Source organism: Salmo salar, chromosome ssa11, assembly GCF_905237065.1.
Source record: "Salmo salar chromosome ssa11, Ssal_v3.1, whole genome shotgun sequence".
NCBI classification, from domain to species: domain Eukaryota; kingdom Metazoa; phylum Chordata; class Actinopteri; order Salmoniformes; family Salmonidae; genus Salmo; species Salmo salar.
In genome coordinates, this window is record NC_059452.1 from 24,495,636 (window position 1) to 24,518,498 (window position 22,863).

The 22,863-nt window shown below is 44.0% G+C and overlaps 1 protein-coding gene across 8 annotated transcripts in view; it reads left to right on the forward strand.

The window, feature by feature from the left end:
• LOC106563522 (myosin-binding protein C, cardiac-type) overlaps positions 1–22,863 on the forward strand; it is a 41,298-nt gene that overhangs the window by 805 nt on the left and 17,630 nt on the right. For 2 of the 8 annotated variants that reach the window (XM_014129188.2, XM_014129189.2), the window contains exons 2-21: positions 3,914–4,234; positions 6,745–6,912; positions 7,211–7,288; positions 7,445–7,593; positions 7,763–7,880; positions 8,065–8,113; positions 10,299–10,358; positions 10,506–10,508; positions 11,660–11,689; positions 11,963–12,132; positions 12,392–12,524; positions 12,748–12,750; positions 13,116–13,240; positions 13,471–13,576; positions 14,900–15,066; positions 21,341–21,506; positions 21,603–21,709; positions 21,803–21,832; positions 21,958–22,097; positions 22,703–22,750. In XM_014129188.2, coding sequence (XP_013984663.2) covers positions 3,914–4,234; positions 6,745–6,912; positions 7,211–7,288; positions 7,445–7,593; positions 7,763–7,880; positions 8,065–8,113; positions 10,299–10,358; positions 10,506–10,508; positions 11,660–11,689; positions 11,963–12,132; positions 12,392–12,524; positions 12,748–12,750; positions 13,116–13,240; positions 13,471–13,576; positions 14,900–15,066; positions 21,341–21,506; positions 21,603–21,709; positions 21,803–21,832; positions 21,958–22,097; positions 22,703–22,750 — 2,171 coding nt within the window. The remainder of the gene's footprint in view (positions 1–3,913; positions 4,235–6,744; positions 6,913–7,210; positions 7,289–7,444; positions 7,594–7,762; positions 7,881–8,064; positions 8,114–10,298; positions 10,359–10,505; positions 10,509–11,659; positions 11,690–11,962; positions 12,133–12,391; positions 12,525–12,747; positions 12,751–13,115; positions 13,241–13,470; positions 13,577–14,899; positions 15,067–21,340; positions 21,507–21,602; positions 21,710–21,802; positions 21,833–21,957; positions 22,098–22,702; positions 22,751–22,863) is intronic. The other 6 variants (XM_014129192.2, XM_014129193.2, XM_014129191.2 and 3 more) reach the window with 5 other exon arrangements.

Sequence of the window (22,863 nt, forward strand, 5' to 3'; positions counted from 1 at the left end):
GAAGCACCTTTGACAATGATTACAGCCTTCAGTCTTCTTGGGTATGACGCTACAAGTTTGGCACACCTGTATTTGTGGAGTTTCTCCTATTCTTCTCTGCAGATCCTCTCCAGCTCTGTCAGGTTGGATGGGGAGCGTCACTTCACAGCTATTTTGAGGTCGCTCCAGAGATGTTCGATTGGGTTCAAATCCAGGCTCTGGCTGGACCACTCAAGGACATTCAGAGACTTGTTCTAAGCCACTCCTGCATTTTCTTGGCTGTGTGATTATGGTTGTTTTCCTGTTATAAGCTTAACCTTCACCCCAGTCGGAGGTCCTGAAAGCTCTGGAACAGGGTTTCATCAAGGATCTCTCTGTACTTTGCTCCGTTCATCTTTCCCTCAATCCTGACTAGTCTCCCAGTCCCTGCCACTGAAAAACATCCCCACAGCATGATGCTGCCACCACCATGCTTCACCGTAGGGATTGTGCCAGGTTTCCGCCAGATGTGATGCTAGGAATTCAGGCCAAAGAGTTCAATCTTGGTTTCATCAGACCAGAGAATCTTGTTTCTCACGGTCTTAGAGTCCTTTAGGTGCCTTTTGGAAAACTCCAAACGGGCTGTCATGTGCTTTTTACTGAGGAGTGGCTTCCGTCTGGCCACTCTACCATAAAAGGCCTGATTGGTGGATTGCTGCAGAGATGGTTGTCCTTTTGGAAGGTTCTCCCATCTCCACAGAGGAACTCATGAGCTCTGTCAGAGTGACCATCAGGTTCTTGGTCACCTCCCTGACCAAGGACCTTCTCCCCCAATTGCTCAGTTTGGATGGGCAGCCAGCTCTAGGAAGAGTTTTGGGGGTTGATGGAGGCCACTGTGTTCTTGGGGACCTTCAATGCTGCAGAAATGTTTTGGTACCCTTCCCCAGATCTGTGCCTCAACACAATCCTGTCTCAGAGCTCTACGGACAATTCCTTGAACCTCATGGCTTGGTTTTTGCTCTGACATACACGGTCAACTGTGGGACCTTACATAGACAGGTGTGTGCCTTTCCAATTCATGTCCAATCAATTGAATTTGCCACAGGTGGACTCCAGTCAAGTTTTCGTATAAGGGGTTATTTGTTATTGTAGTTTGGTCAGGACGTGGCAGGGGTGTGTTTGTTTAGAGTGTTTCGTGGTTTGTTGGGCTATGTTCTGTTTTAAGAGGGGTGTTTGTTGAGAGTGTTTCGGGGTTTGTTGGGTTATGTTCTTGTTAGTCTGTTTCTATGTTAGTTCTAGTATGTCTATTTCTATGTGGTGTTTGTTGGGTTGACCTTCAATTGGAAGCAGCTGCTCCTAGTTGCTTCTAATTGAAGGTCCTATTTAAGAGGGGTGTTTTTTCTATGGGATTTTGTGGGTAGTTGTTTCGTGTATAGCTGTATGCCTTACAGGACTGTTTGTCGTCGTCGTTGTTTTTGTATACGTGTGTTTTGTTTTGGTTTCCCTTCTTTCTGCCAATAAAAAAGAAGATGAGTATACAGACTCCCGCTGCATTTTGGTCCACTTTATACGACGTCCGTGACAGAACTACCCACCACAAACGGACCAAGCAGTGGGCCCAGGAGGAGCAAGGATCCTGGGCCAGGGAAAGAAGGGAGCAGCACCAGGAATGGAGCAAGCAGCGCACTCGGGAGGTGATGGCATCCTGGTCACTGGAGGTATTAGAGGCAAGGATAGACTGGACGTGGGAACAACTACTGGACCATTGTAACAGCCTGCCTGGGAAGCAGGTGGCGGTGGAGAGGCAGCCCCAATAAAAAATGTTGGGGGGGCACATGGGAAGATTGGCTAGGTCAGGCGGTAGACCTAAGCCAACTCCCCGTGCTTATTATGGGGAGCGTGTGGAGAGGAGAGCGCCGGTGTATGCAGAAGTGCGCACGATCTCGCCCATACACACGCACAGTCCGGTGCGAGCGATCCCAGCCCCTCGCAAGTGCCGTGCTAGAGTGGGCATCCAGCCTGGAAGGAGGATGCCTGCGCAGCACATCTGGCCACCAGTGCGCCTCCTAGGCCCAGGCTACCCTACGCCTGCTCTACGCACGGCAACCATCAGGCCCCTGCACAGCCCAGTTCGCCCTGTGCAAGCACTCCGCTTGTGCAGGGCTACTATTACCATCCAGCCAGGACGGGTTGTGCAGGAGGTGTGCTCCAGACCTCCAGTGCCTACTCATGGCCCGGTGTATCCAGTTCCTGCTCCTCGTACTAGCCCTGAGGTGCGTGTCTCTAGTCTGGCGCCTCCAAAGCCAGCACCACGCACCAGGCCTCCAGTGCGTCAGCCCAGTCCAGTACATCCTGTTCCCGCTCCTCGCACTAGCCTTGGGGTGCGTGTCCCCAGTCTGGTACCTCCAGTACCAGCCCCACGCACCAGGCCTCCAGTACATCAGCCCAGTCCAGTACGTCCTGTCCCGGCTCCTCGCACTAGCCATGTGGTGCGTGTAAACAGTCTGGCGTCTCCAAAGCCAGCCCCACGCATCAGGCTTTCAGTGCGCAGTCCCCGTCCAGAGCTTCCGACGACAGTACCCCGTCCAGAGCTTCCGACGACAGTACCCCGTCCAGAGCTTCCTGCGACAGTTCCCCGTCCAGAGCTTCCTGCGACAGTTCCCCGTCCAGAGCTTCCGGCGACAGTTCCCCGTCCAGAGCTTCCGGCGACAGTTCCCCGTCCAGAGCTTCCAGCGACAGTTCCCCGTCCAGTGCTTCCGGCGACGTCCTACAGTCCGGAACCGAGAGTGACGGCCTACAGTCCGGAACCGAGAGAGACGGCCTACAGTCCGGAACCGAGAGAGACGGCCTACAGTCCTGAACCGAGAGAGACGGCCTACAGTCCTGAACCGAGAGAGACGGCCTACAGTCCGGAACCGAGAGAGACGGCCTACAGTCCGGAACCGGCGCAGCCAGAGTCGCCCTCCAGTCCGGAGCTCCCAGAGTCTCCAGCATCAGCCCGAGGTCTCCAGCGACGCGACTCAGCCCGAGGTCTTCAGCGATGCGCCTTAGTCCAGAGACTTCGGGAGGGGTAATATATAATAACCAGTTAGCGGGGGTGGACAGGTTAGGTTGGGGAGTAAGGCCGGAGCCTGAGCCACCTCCGTAGTAGGAGGTTGGGGGGGGGAGGGGGGGGGGTGTAGCACAAGAACCATCGGTGACGGTGGCCACCCTCCCTTCCCTCCCTTTAGTTTGGGATTATTTTTGTTTTGGGTTTATTTTTGTGTTTTTGTTTAAGGTGCATCCGGGGTCTGCACCTTTGGTGGTGGGGGGGTACTGTCACGTCCTGACCTGTATAAGGGGTTATTTGTTATTGTAGTTTGGTCAGGATGTGGCAGGGGTGTGTTTGTTTAGAGTGTTTCGGGGTTTGTTGGGTTATGTTCTTGTTAGTCTATTTCTATGTTAGTTCTAGTATGTGGTGTTTGTTGGGTTGACCTTCAATTGGAAGCAGCTGCTCCTAGTTGCTTCTAATTGAAGGTCCTATTTAAGAGGGGTGTTTTTTCTATGGGATTTTGTGGGTAGTTGTTTCGTGTATAGCTGTATGCCTTACAGGACTGTTTTTTCGTCGTTGTTTTTGTACACGTGTGTTTTGTTTTGGTTTCCCTTCTTTCTGCCAATAAAAAAGAAAATGAGTATACAGACTCCCGCTGCATTTTGGTCCACTTTATACAACGCCCGTGACAGCTGTAATGTAACAAAATGTGGAAAAAGGAAAGTGGTCTGAATATTTTCTGAATGCACTGTATAACCTTATTTGTAATTTGTCTGAAGAGCTTTCATTTGATAATGGAACTACTATGGTGTATCATCATAGTGCACTTCAAAGGTTTAACATCACAATTTACTGCAAAAATCCATGACAAACTGGACATCTTAAACGGAATTCTTTCATTCTGACTCATCCCTCCCTCTCCAGTCTCAGCATTTGCCAAGAAACCAAAGACTCAGGTGGCAGAGGAAGGGGCAACAGTGGTTTTTGAGACAGAGACAGAGAAGCCTGATGCGAAGGTGAGATGGCAGAGCAACACAAAGGACCTTGCTTCTGGCGACAAGTATATGATCAAGGCAGATGGAAACAAGCACTCACTTACCATCCAAGCAGTCACCAAGGAGGACGGCACTGCCTATGCAGTGATTGCCGGAGGGTCAAAAGTCAAGTTTGACCTTAAGGTGAAGGAGAAAGAAGTCATGGAGGAAGTCAAATTGGAAGTGAAGAAGGAAGTGAAGGAGAAGGAAGGTGGGAGTCTATTAGGCTGTAGACCTTTGTCCAGAGCCATACTCACGTATGAGCGCAGTGTGAGGAGCGCCGAGCACAGAGGCCACCAAACACCATAAACATATTTGTTGAACACTGAGCACTGTTTGTTGCACTGCTAGTTGTTATCACCTTCAATCACAGTCTGTTTTAGACAATTACTCAGTATGTTTCATTTCATCAAGCACAGAGCACAGTGTGTACTGTAACATTACCTACACAGTTGATCACACAGCAACCCTTTCAGCCTGGCAGTAGGAACTGTGTGTGGTTGGATAAAATGCCTGGGGTCAGAGAAAGAGAGTGGCTGTGGAGAGCTCAGACTTGGAGCAGCTCCAGCCTGTCCAGTGCTGCTGTGATTCACATCAAACCCTCCCTGATGACCTTCACCCTGGCCTGACACAAACAGATTGTTTCCTCATGAGTAACCACAGCAGCAAGTGCTCAGGATAGATAGTCACAAGAGGCATCTGACACGAGATAACACAGTGCACATGGAAACTTGATCCGTTCAAAGTTGATAAATGGAAATATTTGCAAGATAAGAGTAGACAAATGTGTAAAATAGGGACCTTGTAACAGTGGTATGGGCAGAAATGTTGCAAGAGGCAGGTGGGTTCAGGTGCAGAAGTTATGCTTGTATTTATGTCAATGGTGATCCAGACATTCAATTCACAATATTGACAAAAGTAATCCAAAATAGATATTTCCAAACTTCTCATAACACTTATAATGAAAAAGAAAATGCCTAGAGGCAGGCAAATCTGTCTACTCCAGACTCAGGTTGGGGTATAACAGGCTCACATCAGCCTCCTAACAATTACCAAAACTGCCCCCCCCAAAAATAAATAAACAAACAAGCAATTATATTTTCTTAGCTCCCCCTGGGACATACCTCTGTCAAAATGATAGTTAACCCATAACTTGTCATGTAAAATGCATTTTCATTAATTAGCCTACATTGTGGAATAATAGTCTAAAGCAGACATAATAATCATCAGAACTTATTTAATTCACAGTCAAGTCATTCATAATATTGACGTCCTTGCAGGAAGGCCACCTACAACTATTAGAACGCACCCGCACACAAATACATTACAGATAGGCCCACTCAGAGCCATCTAGCAAAAGATTGTCTATTATATTGACAAGATAGTCAATTGACCGCTCCAACAATGGAAATATATGTCCTTTAAAGATGGAAGGATGAGGTGAGATCAGGTGGGACCATTCTAGCCAATGAGAGGGAAGATACTTGTATGAACAACAGGCCATAGAGATATACTGTATATCTGTGCCATTATAGCGTCTGTGACCATCTGGGCAGCACCATTGAGGCTGTCTCCATTTTAAAGTAAACAATTGTCTTCTTCTTCATTGGCTGATTGCTCCCAACTCTTAGGAATCCCCACCCAGTTGACTAATTTAAAATGGTGGAACCCCCAATGACAATGTCCTTGTTAAAATGGGTTATATCCATGATGAGACCTCTATCTATCTCTATGACAACAGGCACAACTCTGATATGAAGTAGTTTTTTTCAAAGTTGCCGAAATGCCATGTGCATTCACTTATATCAGTGCATTCGTAACAACCTAACAATTACGGAACTTCTATTCAATCAAATAAGCCTCACGTAGCAAATTAGCAATTCCATTTTTTGTTGACCAAATTCAACACTCTCTCAATGACTACTGCACATTTGAAACAGATGGGGAGCGCCATGGACAAACAGCAAACAAACACTTTTTATGGAAATAAAATTATCTCTTGCCTTGTGAGTCTTGAAAAGGTTCATATGCGCTATAAACATTGTGCCCACTCAGAGGTGAGGAAATAGTCAATGAAATGCAACAACATATCGTAGGCATACCAAACATGAATCAAAATGTGTGCAATGTTGCAAAAAACGGTAAGGGAATGACATTTTGTAACGCTAGCGATTACTGTACGTTTATGTGTAACATAGATTTAACAAACATGTTTATCAATTTGGGAAAACAACATCAAACATGTGCCTACGGAAACAAAGCGCTCTCAAATGTTAAGACATTTTATGAGTTAAGAGAACAACCGCATTGGCTAAGCTTAGCCACAAAATGTAACCCCTCGAGCATCCCATTGGTTCCTGCATGATGCCCCCCCTCGATCATCTCATTGGTTCCTGAATGAATGGCCCTCCAAGCATGCCATCTTCCTGCTTGTGTGACACTTTTGATATTGTGGATTTCCCAGGATTGTCTATGCAATTAAAATGTGAGTCAAGTGGAATTAAAGAACTATCTGAGTTTTTCGGGGGTCCACCACCAAAGAACATCCAGCCAACTTGTCCCAACTGTTGGAAGCATTGGAGTCAACATGGGCCTGGGGGGGGGTATGCAACTCAGTATTCAGAAGGTGTTCCTAATGTTTTGTAGACTCAGTGTATATGGTCTACAGTCCGAGAAACATTCAGTTATATGAGTCTCTCATTGTAAATTGTTTGTTACCAGAGGAAGCCCAGGGTGGAGCAGGGGACCCAGCAGCTCCAGCTGCTACAGACACTTTAGCTCCAGAGGAGGCCCCAGCCCCAGCAGAGACACCTGCAGCAGCGGACACTACACCAGTAGCACCTCAGCCAGGTGCCAATATACAGGCACATGACACTCCAGGATTTGATGGTTAGACCAATGTTTACAGATTGTTTCCACCGATCCTTTGAGCTACTGGATACACGCTTGTGGTGATGTTGTAGGGTCACAATGCATGACAATGGAGACATTGTAATATACTTCACTGAAAAACTTGTGCACTGCACTTGAAAGTATCATAATTTAGCTTTGTATCAGCCTTCACAGAGCTTCTGTGAAGAAAAAAACCCCAACAAAAAACAGATGGTATAACTATCCTTGGTAGTTTACTTGCTCCCGGCTTCTCCCTAGCTCTGTCCTGTTTAACATTTTCCTGTTCCCTTCCCAGAAAGTCAAGCCCCTGACACGAAGACAGACCTCACTGGCCTGTTTACAGAGAAACCCCAGAGTGGGGAGGTTGCTGTGGGTGAGTGACACCATTACATATTAGTCATTTAGCAGACTCTCTCATCCAGAGTAACTTAGTGAGGAACAGCACCCCAGAGATCATAGTCATTCATGCAAGCAATTCATAAAGATATTATGGGCATGTCATGGCATGTTTCCCTACTGTTGTGTCCAGGTGAGAACATTAATTTTGTGGCTAAAGTGAATGCTGCTTCACTGCTGAAGAAGCCCACCATCAAATGGTTTAAGGGGAAGTGGATGGACCTGGCTAGCAAGTCTGGAAAGAGCCTGCAGCTCAAGGAGCTTTATGATCGTAACTCTAAGGTTAGACTTTTGTCCCATACATGATCATGTTACATACTGTTGTCACCAAGAACAGGTTGGACACTGCAATGAGCTGTTAAACCTAGAGATCGCCTTGCAAAAGACTTCAGAGGTTTTATGGTTTTCGCTGACATTATTATTACCAGGAATTTTTGGCCTTTGTTTTCAGGTCTACACCTTTGAGATGCAGATCATTGCAGCCAAGCCCAGTTTCGCTGGAGCTTACAGGTGTGAGGTGTCATCCCGGGACAAGTTCGACAGCTGCAACTTTGACCTAACTGTGCATGGTGGGTGCCCTCTCACACAGTACAATCACTAGGGGCAGATTAACAGAAACTACAATTGTTCTTATTTTCTCCTTAGTGCCTTTCTTGCTAAAGCATACAGTAAATATCAGTTATTTTTTATAGTACCTGTGGTATAAAAATCAATGATAGAGAAGAGATAACTGATTATTCTATCATGTTTCAGAGGCCCGGGCTGTGGAAGGGTTTGACATCAGGGCAGCTTTCAGGCGCACGTAAGCTCAAACATTTCTTTCTTTCTGTGTGTGTGTGTGTGTGTGTGTGTGTGTGTGTGTGTGTGTGTGTGTGTGTGTGTGTGTGTGTGTGTGTGTGTGTGTGTGTGTGTGTGTGTGTGTGTGTGTGTGTGTGTGTGTGTGTGTGTGTGTGTTGTCACAGGTGGTTGGTGGCACCTTAATTGGGGAGAACGGGCTCAAGGTAATGGATGGAGCTGAATAAATGGAATGGTATCAAATACATCAAACACATGGTTTGATGCCATTCCATTCTCTCTGTTCCAGCCATTATTATGAGCCAACCCTCCCCTCAGCAGCCTCTACTGGTGTGTGTGTGTTTGTGTGTGTGCGTGTGCGAAAGTGAGAAGGATTGAAGGAAAGGTATATCAAGTTGTTATTTAGCAAGCTGTATCAACAAAACAACACAAATCAACTTTGTACAATGGTATTAACTAAAGCATTTTTCAACAGCCCCAAGCTAGCAGTCTGTGCATATTGTTGGATGGTTATTTAAATGCTTCTCTTTTTTGTATACAGTATGTGCCAATACACAATAAGTAAATGGGGTGTAATAGTATCTATACAGTCCTTTGGATATGTGAGAGAAATAACTATCTGGCAATGCCAACTTGTCAGGAGTGGAGCTGCTAAGAAGAGAAGTGGACCATCAGGAAGGTAGTGATAGTTTGCTGCAACATTGGGGGTTCATATCCAAACACTGGGGCCTCTGATTACCAAAAAGACTTCAGGGAAAGCTTTTCAGTCTCTCTTTTTCTCTGCTTTCCTTTTGGGTCAAACAGAGCCAGTTTCTGGAAATATGTAACTTCCTCGCTGAACTTTGAGAAGACAGCTATGGTGTGAAAGAGACAGGGTTTGACCTAACTCATCTTTTAAAGAGACCACCTTAGATGTTAAATCCACTGTGTCATTCTTTAGCTTGACAGCGTGAACACTGTCATTGTTTCAACTTTGACAGAACCAGCTTCTGGTCTGGAGGTGAGAGAGTACAATGGGCTGGTTTAACAAGCAGCTTAACAGCACACCAACTTTATATGTCACTCAAACTCTCTCTCTGATCTACCACAGGGTCTTTATCAAAACAGCGGATCCAGCTGCACAAACATTGAGCCGAAGGAGTGAGTTTTTGGTCTTGCCCCTGGTTTGATGGAATTGAAAGTGCCAGGATGTGTTAAGACACACAGGCTTTTCTGTGGCACTGGTTCTCCAGGGCTGTCGGATGAGAGATATCACTGGAGGAAGCCACCGCCGTGTGTTGTAATTCTACCACATAAACCACCAGGCCCTTGTTTAATCCTGATCGCTTCAGAGATCAGAGGAAGGAGATAAACACTTCCAGCCGCATATAAAACTGTTGTCCTCTCCCTGAGATCCCTCATCCCTTTGATCAGAGTGGAATACAGATTTCATGGGGATTTTGACCAGGTGCTGGCATTCACCTTGAGTGCTTTGTTTTTTGATTGGAAGATTGTTGCTTCTCATGGTTACGCTAGTACAGGGTAAGCATCTATCTCTCCAACCAAACATCTGTCCATCCATTCTGTCTTTTATTCTTCTGTCTTTTCATTCATGCAACCACCCCTCATTCATCCACCCCTCATCTATCACCCCTCATCTATCCATCCATCCATTGATCATCATCTTTCTTTCTGCCAGAAAAGACAGTCTGTCTGTCTCTATCCGTCTATATTATACTATACTTCCAGTGCATCCCAAAGTTCTCTTTGTTTCTTACCCCTTCAAATATCTACCAGCTCCCTGCGTTCCACCTTGAAAAAATGTCAAGACCCTTTCTGCTACTGTCTGTAATTGTCCCCCATTATGAAATCGGGGAGGGGACTGTGGATTTGTCTCTGTCCGTTCCTTCGTACGTTAGTCACACGCGATAACTCAGACAGCACTGGCCTGATTTTGAAAAAACGTGGGTGAATGATACATCTTGCCACAGAGATCTGGCATTTACAAAATTACACTGATTCGTCCAAGGCAGGAGCTATAGTAATTAACTGAAAATTGGCCCAAGGGGGCATCATTTGTTGGGGACAACATGTTTGCTGTTGTTTTCAAGGGTGCTGCTCATCTCTTATGGTGATGATGATAACCAAACTGTCAGAATGCATTGCTTTGATAGGGTACTGATATTGTGTTATTGGCGCTGATATTTCTACAGCAGTGTGGATGGAAGTGAGGAAGCAGGAGAGTTGGACTTCAGTGCCTTGTTGAAGAAAAGGTGAGTGTGAATTATCTCAGATTATTTCAGAACAAAAAGTTGAGTAACATCATTATTTTCCAAATCAGTAAGCTTGTTTCTCTTGGGCATGTTATCTCATTGTGTCCATCTCTCTTTGTCACCCCCCCCTTCCCCTCCTCTATACAGAGAGTAAGTGACTACTACTAGTTTACCCAACAGATTGGATTAATGGAAATGTTTTCCCAGTTACTTTTTCACTAACCTGACTTCAGGTCAGTCTTGCTGCCTACTCACAATGCATCTTGAGTCCTCCTGCTAATCTCACACTGGTCCCAGACTACTTCTGCCTTGCACCCTCACACACCTCATGCCCTGTAGAAGACTCTGTCACTTCTACCACACAAGCTAGAACACATAGAGCAGTACACTATTAGATAAAAAGGTTCCAAAACAGTTATTTGGCTGTCCCCATAGGATAACCCTTTTTGGATCCAGGTAAAACCCTTTTGGATCCAGGTAAAAACCCTTTTGGATTCCATGTAGAACCCTCTGTGATTCCATGTAGAACCCTCCCTGGAACCAAATAGGGTTCTTCAAAGGGTTCTCTTACAGGGACAGCAAAATAACCCTTTTAAGTTGTAGATACCACATTTTCTTCTAAGAGTGCAGGAGATTTAGCACACATCTGAAGTGCAGGACATTTAGCACACATCTGAATGCAATAGAAGCTTTCACAACACTTTGTGGTCTGCATCTCTTTCTTCCCTATGAGTATCACTGCATCATCACAATGAGTCATTACTGACTCTCCAGACCTTCCTTCGATCTCCAGTCACAACTCCGCCTGTTTTCAAAGCAATGGTTTTTTTCCGCCCCATCACACACAAACATTGTTCCATCTCACTCAATCCCTTAATGTCAAACCCATCTGCTAGTCTAGTGGATTTCATGCCCTGGCATTTACCTTGATGTCATGCATTGACCTATACGGGCAAACACATTGTTTTAGGGTCTCTTGTTTGTTGAAAATGTGAATGTTTTTTTTTTTTCAAAATTCAAAATTCATAATGCAGTATAAATTATTCTGATTTGATGTTCTATATAATTCTGATTAATCGGAATTCATTTTCAATATTTTACAATAGCTATGGCACTTTTCTGTATGTCTGCAGACCATTGCAGCAGAAATGATATTTGTTGTAGGTGTTGTGCTTGTTTGCGGTCTTCATGGGTGGGTTCTAGGGTGCTAGCTTTTGATTTTGGGTACTGCAATGTATATTTGATGTGTGTATTAATCTGTTTGGTTTGTCGCTTGGGTTCTGCTTCGGGAATGAGTGCAGCAGTTTTTTTAAAGGTTCACCAGGTCATCGGTAAGAAACAATTGTTGTCGATGTAATAATATGCTATCTGATTGTTATGTGAAGACTGCAATGAGTTTTTGAGTGAAACCTGAATGCAAATATGACTTAGAAAATTGTAATGGAAAATTGCAAGTAATGAAGAAAATGTATAAGTAGGCCTATTGAGCATGGATAGACCTAACTGTTACTGTGCATGGTCAGTAATGTAACCTAATGATAATGCTAAGTGATGGCTTCAGACATTGGCTTACCTTGTCCCCTTGTGTCCTCTTTCTGTGCCAGTGCCTCTAAGTCCCAGGTCAAAAGTGAGCCTGATGAGGATGTATGGGAAATCCTCCAGAAGGCTAAAGCCAGTGAGTATGAGAAGATCGCCTTCCAGTATGGCATCACAGACCTGCGTGGGATGTTGAAGAGGCTGAAGAAGATGAGGAAGGAGGAAAAGAAGAGTGAAGGTTGGTATCTCTATCTTTGTGAAACCAACACTTATCCTTCAGCTCATACATTATGCATCCTGAGACTGAACCCATCCTAAAATGGACACCGCAAATACCCATTTAGGTACTCATCCCTTCAGTCATCCCTCCATGGAAGCCTCCACTGTAGAAGCTAGCTACTGTATCTGTATTTACAGCTAAATGTTACCTCTGCAGATCAGTATTGTTAACTATAGGAAAAGTAATTGCTCTCCACGTGTCTGTCTCCAAACCCCAGCTTTCCTAAAGAAGCTGGACCCTGCCTACCAGGTAGAAAAAGGGCATAAAATGAAACTATGCATTGAGGTGGCCAATGAAGACGTAGATGTAAAATGGCTGAAGAATGGGCAAGAGATTCAATCAACTGGAAGGTAGCCATCAGCGGAAAGGGTTTTCTGAGCTGGCATTCAAATTGAATGAATTACTGATGTACCATCTCTTACAAATGTGTGTACAACACATGCTTATTCAGCAACTCAACAATACAATTAGCTATCTCTCAGATTGCTGTATTATGTCATGCTAACGTTTCTCTTCTCTTCCCCCACAACACATGGATGGACTGTGCTGATCTTGCTGACCTTTCATGAACAGCAAGTAAGTACTTTCATCATGTCAAGCAACACATCTGAGATTGTTTTGCTAGGTACCGACAGTAGCAAAGGGCTGAAATAAGATAGACAGGAATACGACTGTCAACCATTGTAAATATGGAAGCTTTTTGGGGTCTCCACACTGCTGTCTACTCTGAAAACATGATGATGACTGATGTAAAACTGTTATGCTATCAACCAATTTACCAACTATCTATACAATGTATCATCAACAGGAAGACAGTGTTACACAGAAGGCTATTGTGGTTTGAATGTTGTCTATGTCTGTCAATAAGGAACATTTATTTTATTATGAAAGGTGTTGGTGAATAATTGAGTGGATAATGAAGGTTCTTGTCCATCTACCAGGTACATCTTTGAGAGTGTTGGCAACAAGCGATACCTCACCATCAACCACTGCTCACTGTCAGACGATGCCACATACACTTGTGTGGTCGGGGATGAGAAGTGCACCACAGAGCTCTTTGTCAAAGGTGCATGTGAGACAACTAAAAGTTACCAATCAACAGTTCAACATCAATGTTTCATTTGTACACTAGTTTGAATGCATTTCACACAGACATTATATTTGTGCCTGCGTGATGTTTAAGATAGCATCATGACATAACAAGGGAAACTCACAACAAGGGAAATAGGATTATTTGCTAAAGTGCCTGGTGGTATAATGGTGGTTCTTATTGTTTCTTTCTCTGTGTGTCTGCAGAGCCTCCTGTCACTATTACAAGTAATCTGGAGGACCAGATGGTCATGAAGGGTGAGCGGGTGGAGTTAGAGTGTGAGGTGTCAGAAGAAGGGGCTACGGTCAAATGGTAAGACGTTCTCTCAACCCACAAATCAAACTCAAACACTTCCATAGAAGGTGTGAGGAGGTCAACAATGGGTGCCATATCAGACAGTATTTTAAGATTTACAAAGTGCCAAGTCCCTGACCGAGGACATCAAAAGCATGGTCTGGCATACTGTTCACATTTACGTTATTTCACAGCAACTCGGATAGACACAACAGATGGCTGTAATAACTAATATGGTGACATTGTGGTACATTAGGTTGCATATAGGAAATAGCTGTACTTTGTGTTTCCCTTGTTAGAATTAATCCACATATCAAATCTTGGTTTGAGGATAACATTACTCTGGTTGTAAGGATTGAAACATATGTAGTTTTTGACTCTGCGCTGCATCGTGCACATTCCTCACATGTCCGGTAGATGGCATTTGTGTCACTCATGGCTTTAACGTGTTAGTCACCCCCAGGCTGTGACTTCCCTGATTGACAGACAGATGCTGACCTTCCTGTCACAGTGTCTCAGGTACAGTGTCTCTGCCACAGGGCTGGGCTATATATTACAGTGTCTCTGCCACAGGGTCTCTGCCACAGGGTCTCTGCCACAGTGTCTCTGCCACAGGGTCTCTGCCACAGGGTCTCTGACACGGGGTCTCTGCCACGGGGTCTCTGCCACGGGGTCTCTGCCACAGGGTCTCTGCCACAGGGTCTCTGCCACAGTGTCTCTGCCACAGTGTCTCAGTCACAGTATATCTGCCACATTGCTAGGGTGGATATCACAACATGCAGTAAATTATCAGCCACATGAAAGGTCACACAGGGCTGTTAGCACGTCCCCTGTCCTTTAGCGGAACGAGAAAGTAATCGTGAATTATGGTCACCCATCCAAAATACAACATTGTGATGTTCCTGGAATTGGGCCTAACCATGGGCACATAAATAAATATCTATCCGCCAATTTGGTTCTTTGGGCAAACATACAGTATCAGATTGCAATGATACCACTGTTAATACCTGTGCAACTGTGCCTTCATTGGTGAAAATTAAATAGTTGTGGTAAAGTGATGACCATTCAGAAAAGTGACATATTGAGAACATTTGTCAGTGCCGATGTGTAATGCAAAATGGCTGACAGTGTTACATCGGCAACTTTGTAACACTTTCACTAGATACTGTCTAACATAACCTCAAATCAAAGCTGTTATAGTGATACCTCTGACTGTGTATAAAGTCTTTATATAGTGTTGCTTAATATATATAGAAATGTTGATGTAAAAATTTAGATTAAATCAGACAATAATGGAGAATTTGAGACTGCTGGTGCTCATGTGGTGCTCTGTCTATGCAGGGAGAAAGATGGGGTGGAGCTGACAAGGGATGAGTCCTTCAAGTACCGCTTCAAGAAAGATGGCCGCAAGCACGTCCTCATCATTAATGAGGCAACTAAGGAGGACTGTGGCCACTACACAGTTAAAACCAATGGTGGTGAATCTATGGCTGAACTCATGGTGTCGGGTAAGTGCTCACGTCAGACAACACAACAGATTGAAATACATCTCTGCTCAACAATGTTGAACATGATAGCTAGTATCCAGGGGTCCAACCACCTGCAGTCCATAAAGCATGTCCAGTTTAAAGACAGACAAAGCAATCCTTGAACTAGAGTACTGGGCTGAAGATAAAAAAAAACAATGTGAATCTTCTTCCTCACCCTTCACCGAGACCCAGCCTACTCTTATGTCCCTGTCACTCCAAGCAAGCCCCTGTTCTGCCTAACCTTGAAACATGGCTGCCCACACCATCAACCATGTCACTATGTCAAGGCTACAGCACAGACACAAGTCTGTTCAAATACCAGCTAAAGTTAGAAGACATGGCCCATATATTTTATCTGAAGGGTACAGGCTCGTGCTGGTGACCCTCAATTGTCTATATGTGTCTTTGTCTGTCTCTGTCTCTGTCTCTCTCTCGCACTCTCTCTGTATGGGTTCTGTCTCTCTGTGTTCTCTTTCTCTCTCACTCTCTCTATTCTGTCCTGTTGTACTGCATGTTTAATTTCTTCTTAATATCTAATTAGTGCCAATAGGTGTATATTTATAGGGATTTTCCAAAAAGATGGGGAATACAGCAAACTAAAAATGTTGTCCTATTACAGCGAGAATAGAGAATCAACCCACAGGAGAGGTGGTAGAGACATTGGATGATGACCATTCAATGAAAACGAACGTAGGAGAAAATCTAAACGAACGTAGGACAAAAATTAAATAACAGTAATTTAAACCATTACGTGATTGAACAACAACCATCAATTAACAACGTCACTTCAGCAGTTTCAACTGTGACAAACCTTAGCCGTGTCATAATGCATCTAAAAACACCCATTCTCCACCATCTCTTACAGTTTTTCTCGATTGTTTACACACATTTTCTGAAAGCATGGCTCATATTCTCAGAACTCTACACACAAATCAAAAAACACACACAATGGGCAAGACCCCTCAATTCTCCAGCAAAATTAAACTTTACATTCAAAACAATGTTATTTCTTATCAAAATGGTGTTTTGTTTTCAAATGACACACACAAACCATCATATGAATATACATTTATAAGAACCAGTTGAACACTGATGTGCTCAATGTAAAACACTATGATGAATGGAAAACACAGACAGTACATACATAAGTGTGTTGTAAAATATTTGAGAATATTGTTTTTATACTCAGAACACACAAATACACGGTAACAAATATATTTTATTTTTCCCACAAAAACAATGTACACAGTGTACATCCCATTCCCAACCAACACAAAGCTGCACATACAGTGGTCTACATACAAAACAGAAAAATTTAATGTATACAGTTACAGTAAAAAAATTAATAAAATAAAAATAAAAACCATGCTGCATCCTCTCTTCTGTTGTGGTCTGGCCACAGCACCTCATCCACATCACAAGCAATGTTTTCCCTGGCCAAGCAGCGGGGGAAATATCGCCTAGCGTGGCGATTCCAGCCATGAAAAGCATCAGCTGCTATATCTCCACATGCGTCTTCCATAGCTTGGAGAAGAGGTATACGCGTTTGTGGATTTCGGTCATACACTTTCCATCTCCAGGCAGAAAAAAATTCCTCAATAGGATTGAGGAATGGAGAATATGGAGGGAGATCAACAACTAAAAAGCGTGGGTGGGCAGTGAACCAGTTACGAACCAGAGCAGCCCTGTGGAAACTTACCTTGTCCCAAATGACAACGTACCTGAGCTGCTCTGGGCCATCTACCTGATCTGGTGGAATGAGTGTGTTGTGTAGGGTGTCCAGGAATGTGATCAGATGGGCGGTGTTTTAGGGGCCAAGGGTAGCATGGTGATGGATGACGCCGTGGTGGGTAATCGCTGCACACATTGTGATGTTCCCTCCGCGCTGGCCAGGGACTTGAACAATGGCACGCTGGCCTGGATATTCCTTCCCCTCTTTCGTCTTTTTGTGAGGTTGAATCCAACCTCATCAATGAAGATGAACTGGTGCTCCACTGCAGCCACCTCTAGCTCAAGGACTCTCTGAAACACACATTACAATATCAGAAATAGACATGGAGTGGTCACTATTGTGAAGCACAATCATTATGATTACAATATTGAAATATGTATAATTTATACAGTGTTGAGAGTATGCATCAATTGTGGGATTGTATAGGACTCACTTGCACGTAGTTATCGCAATTCTTTGACTCTTTCTGAATTGCGTTCAAATGGCACCCTGTAGACCTGCTTCATCCTGAGATTATTTCTGCGCAAGACACGGTCCAGTGTTGATAAGCTTACCCTATCAATATTTTGAAATATCTCATTGTTTTCTATTATTTTTCTTTGTATTTGCCGTAATGTTATGGCGTTATTTTCTAGGACCATGTTCATGATTTCAGTTTCCTGTTCAGGAGACAGAACACATTCCCGACCACCTTGTGTTGGTAATCTTTCAGTTCTGCCAAACAAATAGTAAAATACTGTAAATACAAAGTAGGAATACATTTCCCAAATACTTGAAACATACTTTATTTTTACAGTCCTACAGAACAGTCCACAGGCAATACTGTACTACTGTACTCATTGAGTACTGTATTGAGATGCAGTACTGCAATTTTCTAGTGAGAGTAGATTTCTTACCTATTCTCATTTCAGAATGTCCGGATGATGGATGCTACAGTGTACCTGCTCAAATTTGGCTGTACTCTTTGCCCAGCCTCCCTCATTGTTAGACCATGGTTGACCACATGATCAACCAAAGTGGCTCGGATCTCACCAGAGATTACGATCCTTGGCCTTCCTCGTCCTCGTCCTTGTCCTCCCCGTCCTCCTCCTCTTACTCTCACTCCTCTGGCTCTGCCTCTGTTTCCAATGTTGGCATCCATTGCTCCAAAACAGAAGAGCTCACCTGTTGCCCTTTTATGCTAAAGCTCTGATTGCTAATTGTAAAACTGTGTGACGGGTGTTTGCCCATGTGATGAGTCAGTGTGCATATTTGAATGGCAGTGTGTTCATTGTGAAAACAAGAGATTTTCTGCATGAAAATTGTGCCAAATGCAAAGAATTGTGTGTAGTGTTTTGAAAAAAAGTGTGTTTTAGAACTGCAATTTGAGTGTAAAGCAGGAATTGTGCTTGTAGTTTAGCAGAATTGGTTCAGGGGGTTGGTGCATGAGTTACATGTTGTGGTCATTGTGTCTCAAGTACCAGTATTTGTGTGTAAACAATTGAGAAAAACTGTAACTAAACATCAGTTTATGACCGTTTTACAATCCTAACATGACCATAAATGCCCAGTCATTGATGTCAAGAGCTGCAGAGTGCAGACATTGGTTTTGCAGTCCTAAAGTTAGACCTGCAATTTGTTTGGAACATTTTGGATGTAGATGTACAGTACCAGTCAAAAGTTTGGACACACCTACTCATTCATGGGTTTTTTGCTATTTTTACAGTTTTAGAATAATAGTGAAGACATCAAAACTATGAAATAACACATATGGAATAATGTAGTAACCAAAAAAGTGTTAAACAAATTAAAATATATTTTATATTTGAGATTCTTCAAAGTAGCCACCCTTTGCCTTGATGACAGCTTTACGCGCTCTTGGCATTCTCTCAACCAGCTTCACCTGGAATGCTTTTCCAACAGTCTTGAAGAGTTCCCACATATGCTGAGCACTTGTTGGCTGCTTTTCCTTCACTCTGCGGTCCAACTCATCCCAAACCATCTCAATTGGGTTGTCAGGTGATTGTATAGGCCAGGTCATCTGATGCAGCACTCCATCACTCTCCTTCTTGGTCAAATAGCCTTTTTTGGTTACTACATAATTCCAAAATGTGTTATTTCATAGTTTGATGTCTTCACTATTATTCTACAATGTAGAAAATAGTAAAAATAAAGAAAACCCTTGAGTGTGTAGTTGTGTCCAAACCTTTGACTGGTACTGTATATAAACAGACATGTATGTTTGTATATATACTTTTATCAAACCAAATCAAAATCAAATCACATTTTTTTTTCACATGGGCCAAATACAAATACAAACTTATCATAAAATGCTTACTTAGGAGCCCTTTAACAACAATGCAGGGTTTTAAAAAAATGAAGTAAGAATTTTCTGCTACATGGACAAAAGGAAAAATAATAACACAATAAAATAACTATAATGAGGCTATATACAAGGGGTACCGGTACTGAGTAAATGTGCAGGAGTACGGGTTAGTCGCGTATGTAACGACGGTCATCAGGAATGGACCAAGGCGCAGCGGGTTGAGTGCTCATAATTAACTTTAATGAAAACACTTACACAAACAAAACCAAAACGATGGACGACGAATACAGACTTGACGGCAAAAGACAGCAATTCAAGAGACAACCTCCCACAAATTACAAACACACCCTAATATATAGGACTCTCAATCAAAGGCAACTAGACAACACCTGCCTTCAATTGAGAGTCCACACCCCAATTAACTAAACATAGAAACAGACTAACTAGAAAGAACATAGACTAACAGAGCAGTGACCAAAAAAAAAACGGAATACATAAATCAACTACCCTATACATAATACACACACCCCGAACCACATAAACCAAATACCCTCTGCCACGTCCTGACCAGCCTACACTAACAAAATAACCCTCATACTGGTCAGAACGTGACAGCGTAATTGAGGTAATATGTACAGTACATGTAGGTAGGGATAGAGTGACTACGCATCGATAATAAACAGAGAGTAGCAGCAGCATATGTGAGGAGTGTGAATCTATGTCTCTGTGTGGCGTCAATATGCATGTGTGTGTGTGTGTGTGTGTGTGTGTGTGTGTGTGTGTGTGTGTGTGTGTGTGTGTGTGTGTGTGTGTGTGTGTGTGTGTGTGTGTGTGTTGCAGTGTCAGTGTAGTATGTGTGGGTGTGTGGTTTCCAGTAAGTGTACATTGAACCTGTGCAAGAGAGTCATTGCAAAAAAATACATTTGAATAAAATAAGGGGGTCAATGTAAGTAGTCCAGGTAGCTGTCCATTTGATTAACTGTTGAGCGGTCTTATGGCTTGGGGGTAGAAGCTGTTAAGGAGCCTTTTGGTCCTAGGCTTGGTGCTCCGGTACCGCTTGCCGTGCGGTAGCAGAGAGAACAGTCTATGACTAGGGTGGCTGGAGTCTTCGACAATTTTTAGGGCTTTTCTCTGACACCGCCTGGTATAGAGGTCCTGGATGGCAGGAAGCTCGGCACCAGTGATGTACTGGGCCGTACGCACGACCCTCTGTAGCGCCTTACGGTTGGATGCCGAGCAGTTGCCATACCAAATGGTGATGCAACCAGTCAGGATGCTCTTGATGGTGCTGCTGTATCATTTTTTGAGGGTCTGAGGACCCATGCAAAATCTTTTCAGTCTCCTGAGGGGAAATATGAGTTATCGTGCCCTCTTCACAACTGTCTTGGTGTGTCTGGACCATGATAGTTTCTTAGTGATGTGGATACGAAGGAACTTGAAGCTCTCGACCCGCTCCACTACAGGCCCGTCGATGTAAATGGGGGAGTGCTTGGCCCTTCTTTTCCTTTGTCTTGCTAACGTTGAGGAAGAGGTTGCCAGGTCTCTGACCTCCTCTCTGCAGTCTATTTCGTTGTTGGTGAACAGCCCTGCTACTGTTGTGTCGTCGGCAAACTTAATGATGGTGTTGGAGTTGTGCGTGGCCACGCAGTCATAGGTGAACAGGGAGTACAGGAGGGGACTAAGCACGAACCTCTGAATACAAAAGTATCTTGTGTGTAGTATTTTGTTGTGTGTCGCTCAGGGGTTGTTGTGTTTAGTTGAATTTAAAGATGATGTCTGGTGTCTGGCCCGCCTTACAACAATAGTTTATCTGGGCCTCTATTCAAACTTAGCCATTGCCAAGAATTACAAGCTGCCAATCCCATTATGCTCTTGGGAGCAGCTTCTCATTGCTCCTGTCTGCTAACTTCATTCTGCTGTAACCTTCACTAAGAGTGGAGTAGTTTACATTGATCATTGCGGATTGAGCTTGCAGCGTCCATTGATGTCTAAAAGTATTTGTTTCCTGTGTGGATCAGATGCCCTATCCTCTATGCATCTGGTGTTGTATATACTGTATACTGTATACTATACAGTATATCAATGTCACCTAGGATTCCCTAGTAAAAGTCCCCCAGAAAAACCTTGGATCATAATGAACACACCCATACTCTGAAATACTTCATATACAACATACATTGTGAATCATCTCTGACCTCTGACCTCTGACCCTTTAGAGAAGGAACTGGAGGTGTACCAGAACATTGCTGACCTCACGGTGAAGGCAAAGGACGAGGCTGTGTTTAAGTGTGAGGTCTCAGATGAGACTGTGAAGGGTATCTGGTACAAGAACGGCGTGGAAGTGAAGGCCGATGCCAGGACCCATATTACACACATTGGCAGGTGAGAATGGTATCCATACTGTTGTACTGAGTAGGATCAGAAGGTTTGTTGAGTAGTTGGACAAATACTATTGAAAATTATGTTCTCTCACTGAAGGATCCACAAACTCACTATTGATGACGTCAAACCCGAGGACCAGGGTGACTACACCTTTGTTCCAGAGGGTTACGCATTCAACCTCTCAGCCAAACTCAACTTCCTGGGTACCTTTACAATTACACCATGTCATGTGCCCCTACATTTCGTAATGATCATTTTCATCTAATAAATTAATTGCGTGTTTGTCTGCTTTTCAGAGGTCAAGATTGATTATGTGCCTCGCCAAGGTATACCATGGTTTATTCTTCATCCTCGGAGCCTCTTATTCAATTGCAAAGATTATATGTCTTGGATTGCCGGATTAAGAATACATTTACATATGTTGCATGTCCATCATTCTTTACTCCTGAAGATCCTCCAAAGATCCACCTGGACTGCATGGGTCACACGGCCGACTCCACCATAGTGGTGGTGGCTGGGAACAAGCTGCGACTGGACGTGCCCATCACTGGAGACCCAGCGCCTACTGTGATCTGGACAAAGGGAGAAAAGGTAAAGTTGCTGGTTTTCCTCATTAGCCACACAGGCTAGCACATAGCCTCTATTCCAATCTTGTGTGAACGCTGGCCTCTGGCCAGTGGATGTTTAGGAGAGACTACCTCAGTTCCAATGACTGTACAGATGATCAGGTAAGGCTTGCTGTGAGAAGACTGAACCATGTTGTTTTGTCTGCCCCATTAGTAAGTCATAGGCTGTCTGCTACTTTGTATGTTCACTCATACAATTAACTCTTCCACTACCAGTGGCCACATACTGTTGACTAGCTTAATTATTAATGTTTCTTTCCTTGTTTTTTCACTATCAGCTATGGGATTGACCTTGTTTTCCACTTTCAACTCTGTGGTTTCCCATGTTCTCCATTGTCAACCTTTTTAATTTATGAATTGACTAATTGTTTCACTTTCATGGTGAGAGGGTCCCTTCCTCACCCATCCCAACAGGTAGGAGGTCTGCAGGTGATCACATGACCTAAATGCCTGCAGGTGACTGGTTGATTGCGGGGAACGGGAGGTTAGTTGGTGAGAAGGGGAGGACAAGAGGGGAATACCCTCTGGCCTCCTCTTCAGCACCCTTACTGCTTTACTCTGCTCATGTAGGCTGGCTCTGAGGTGGCGGCAGAAACATGGAGCATCAAGGATGGGGATGTGAGTGTGGCCCTAAACACCAACGCTGAGGCCTGTGCATGTCTCTTTTCAATCTCTGTGTTACTACTTCTCTCCATAACACCTGGGTTCCAAAAAATGCATCTCTTTCCGAT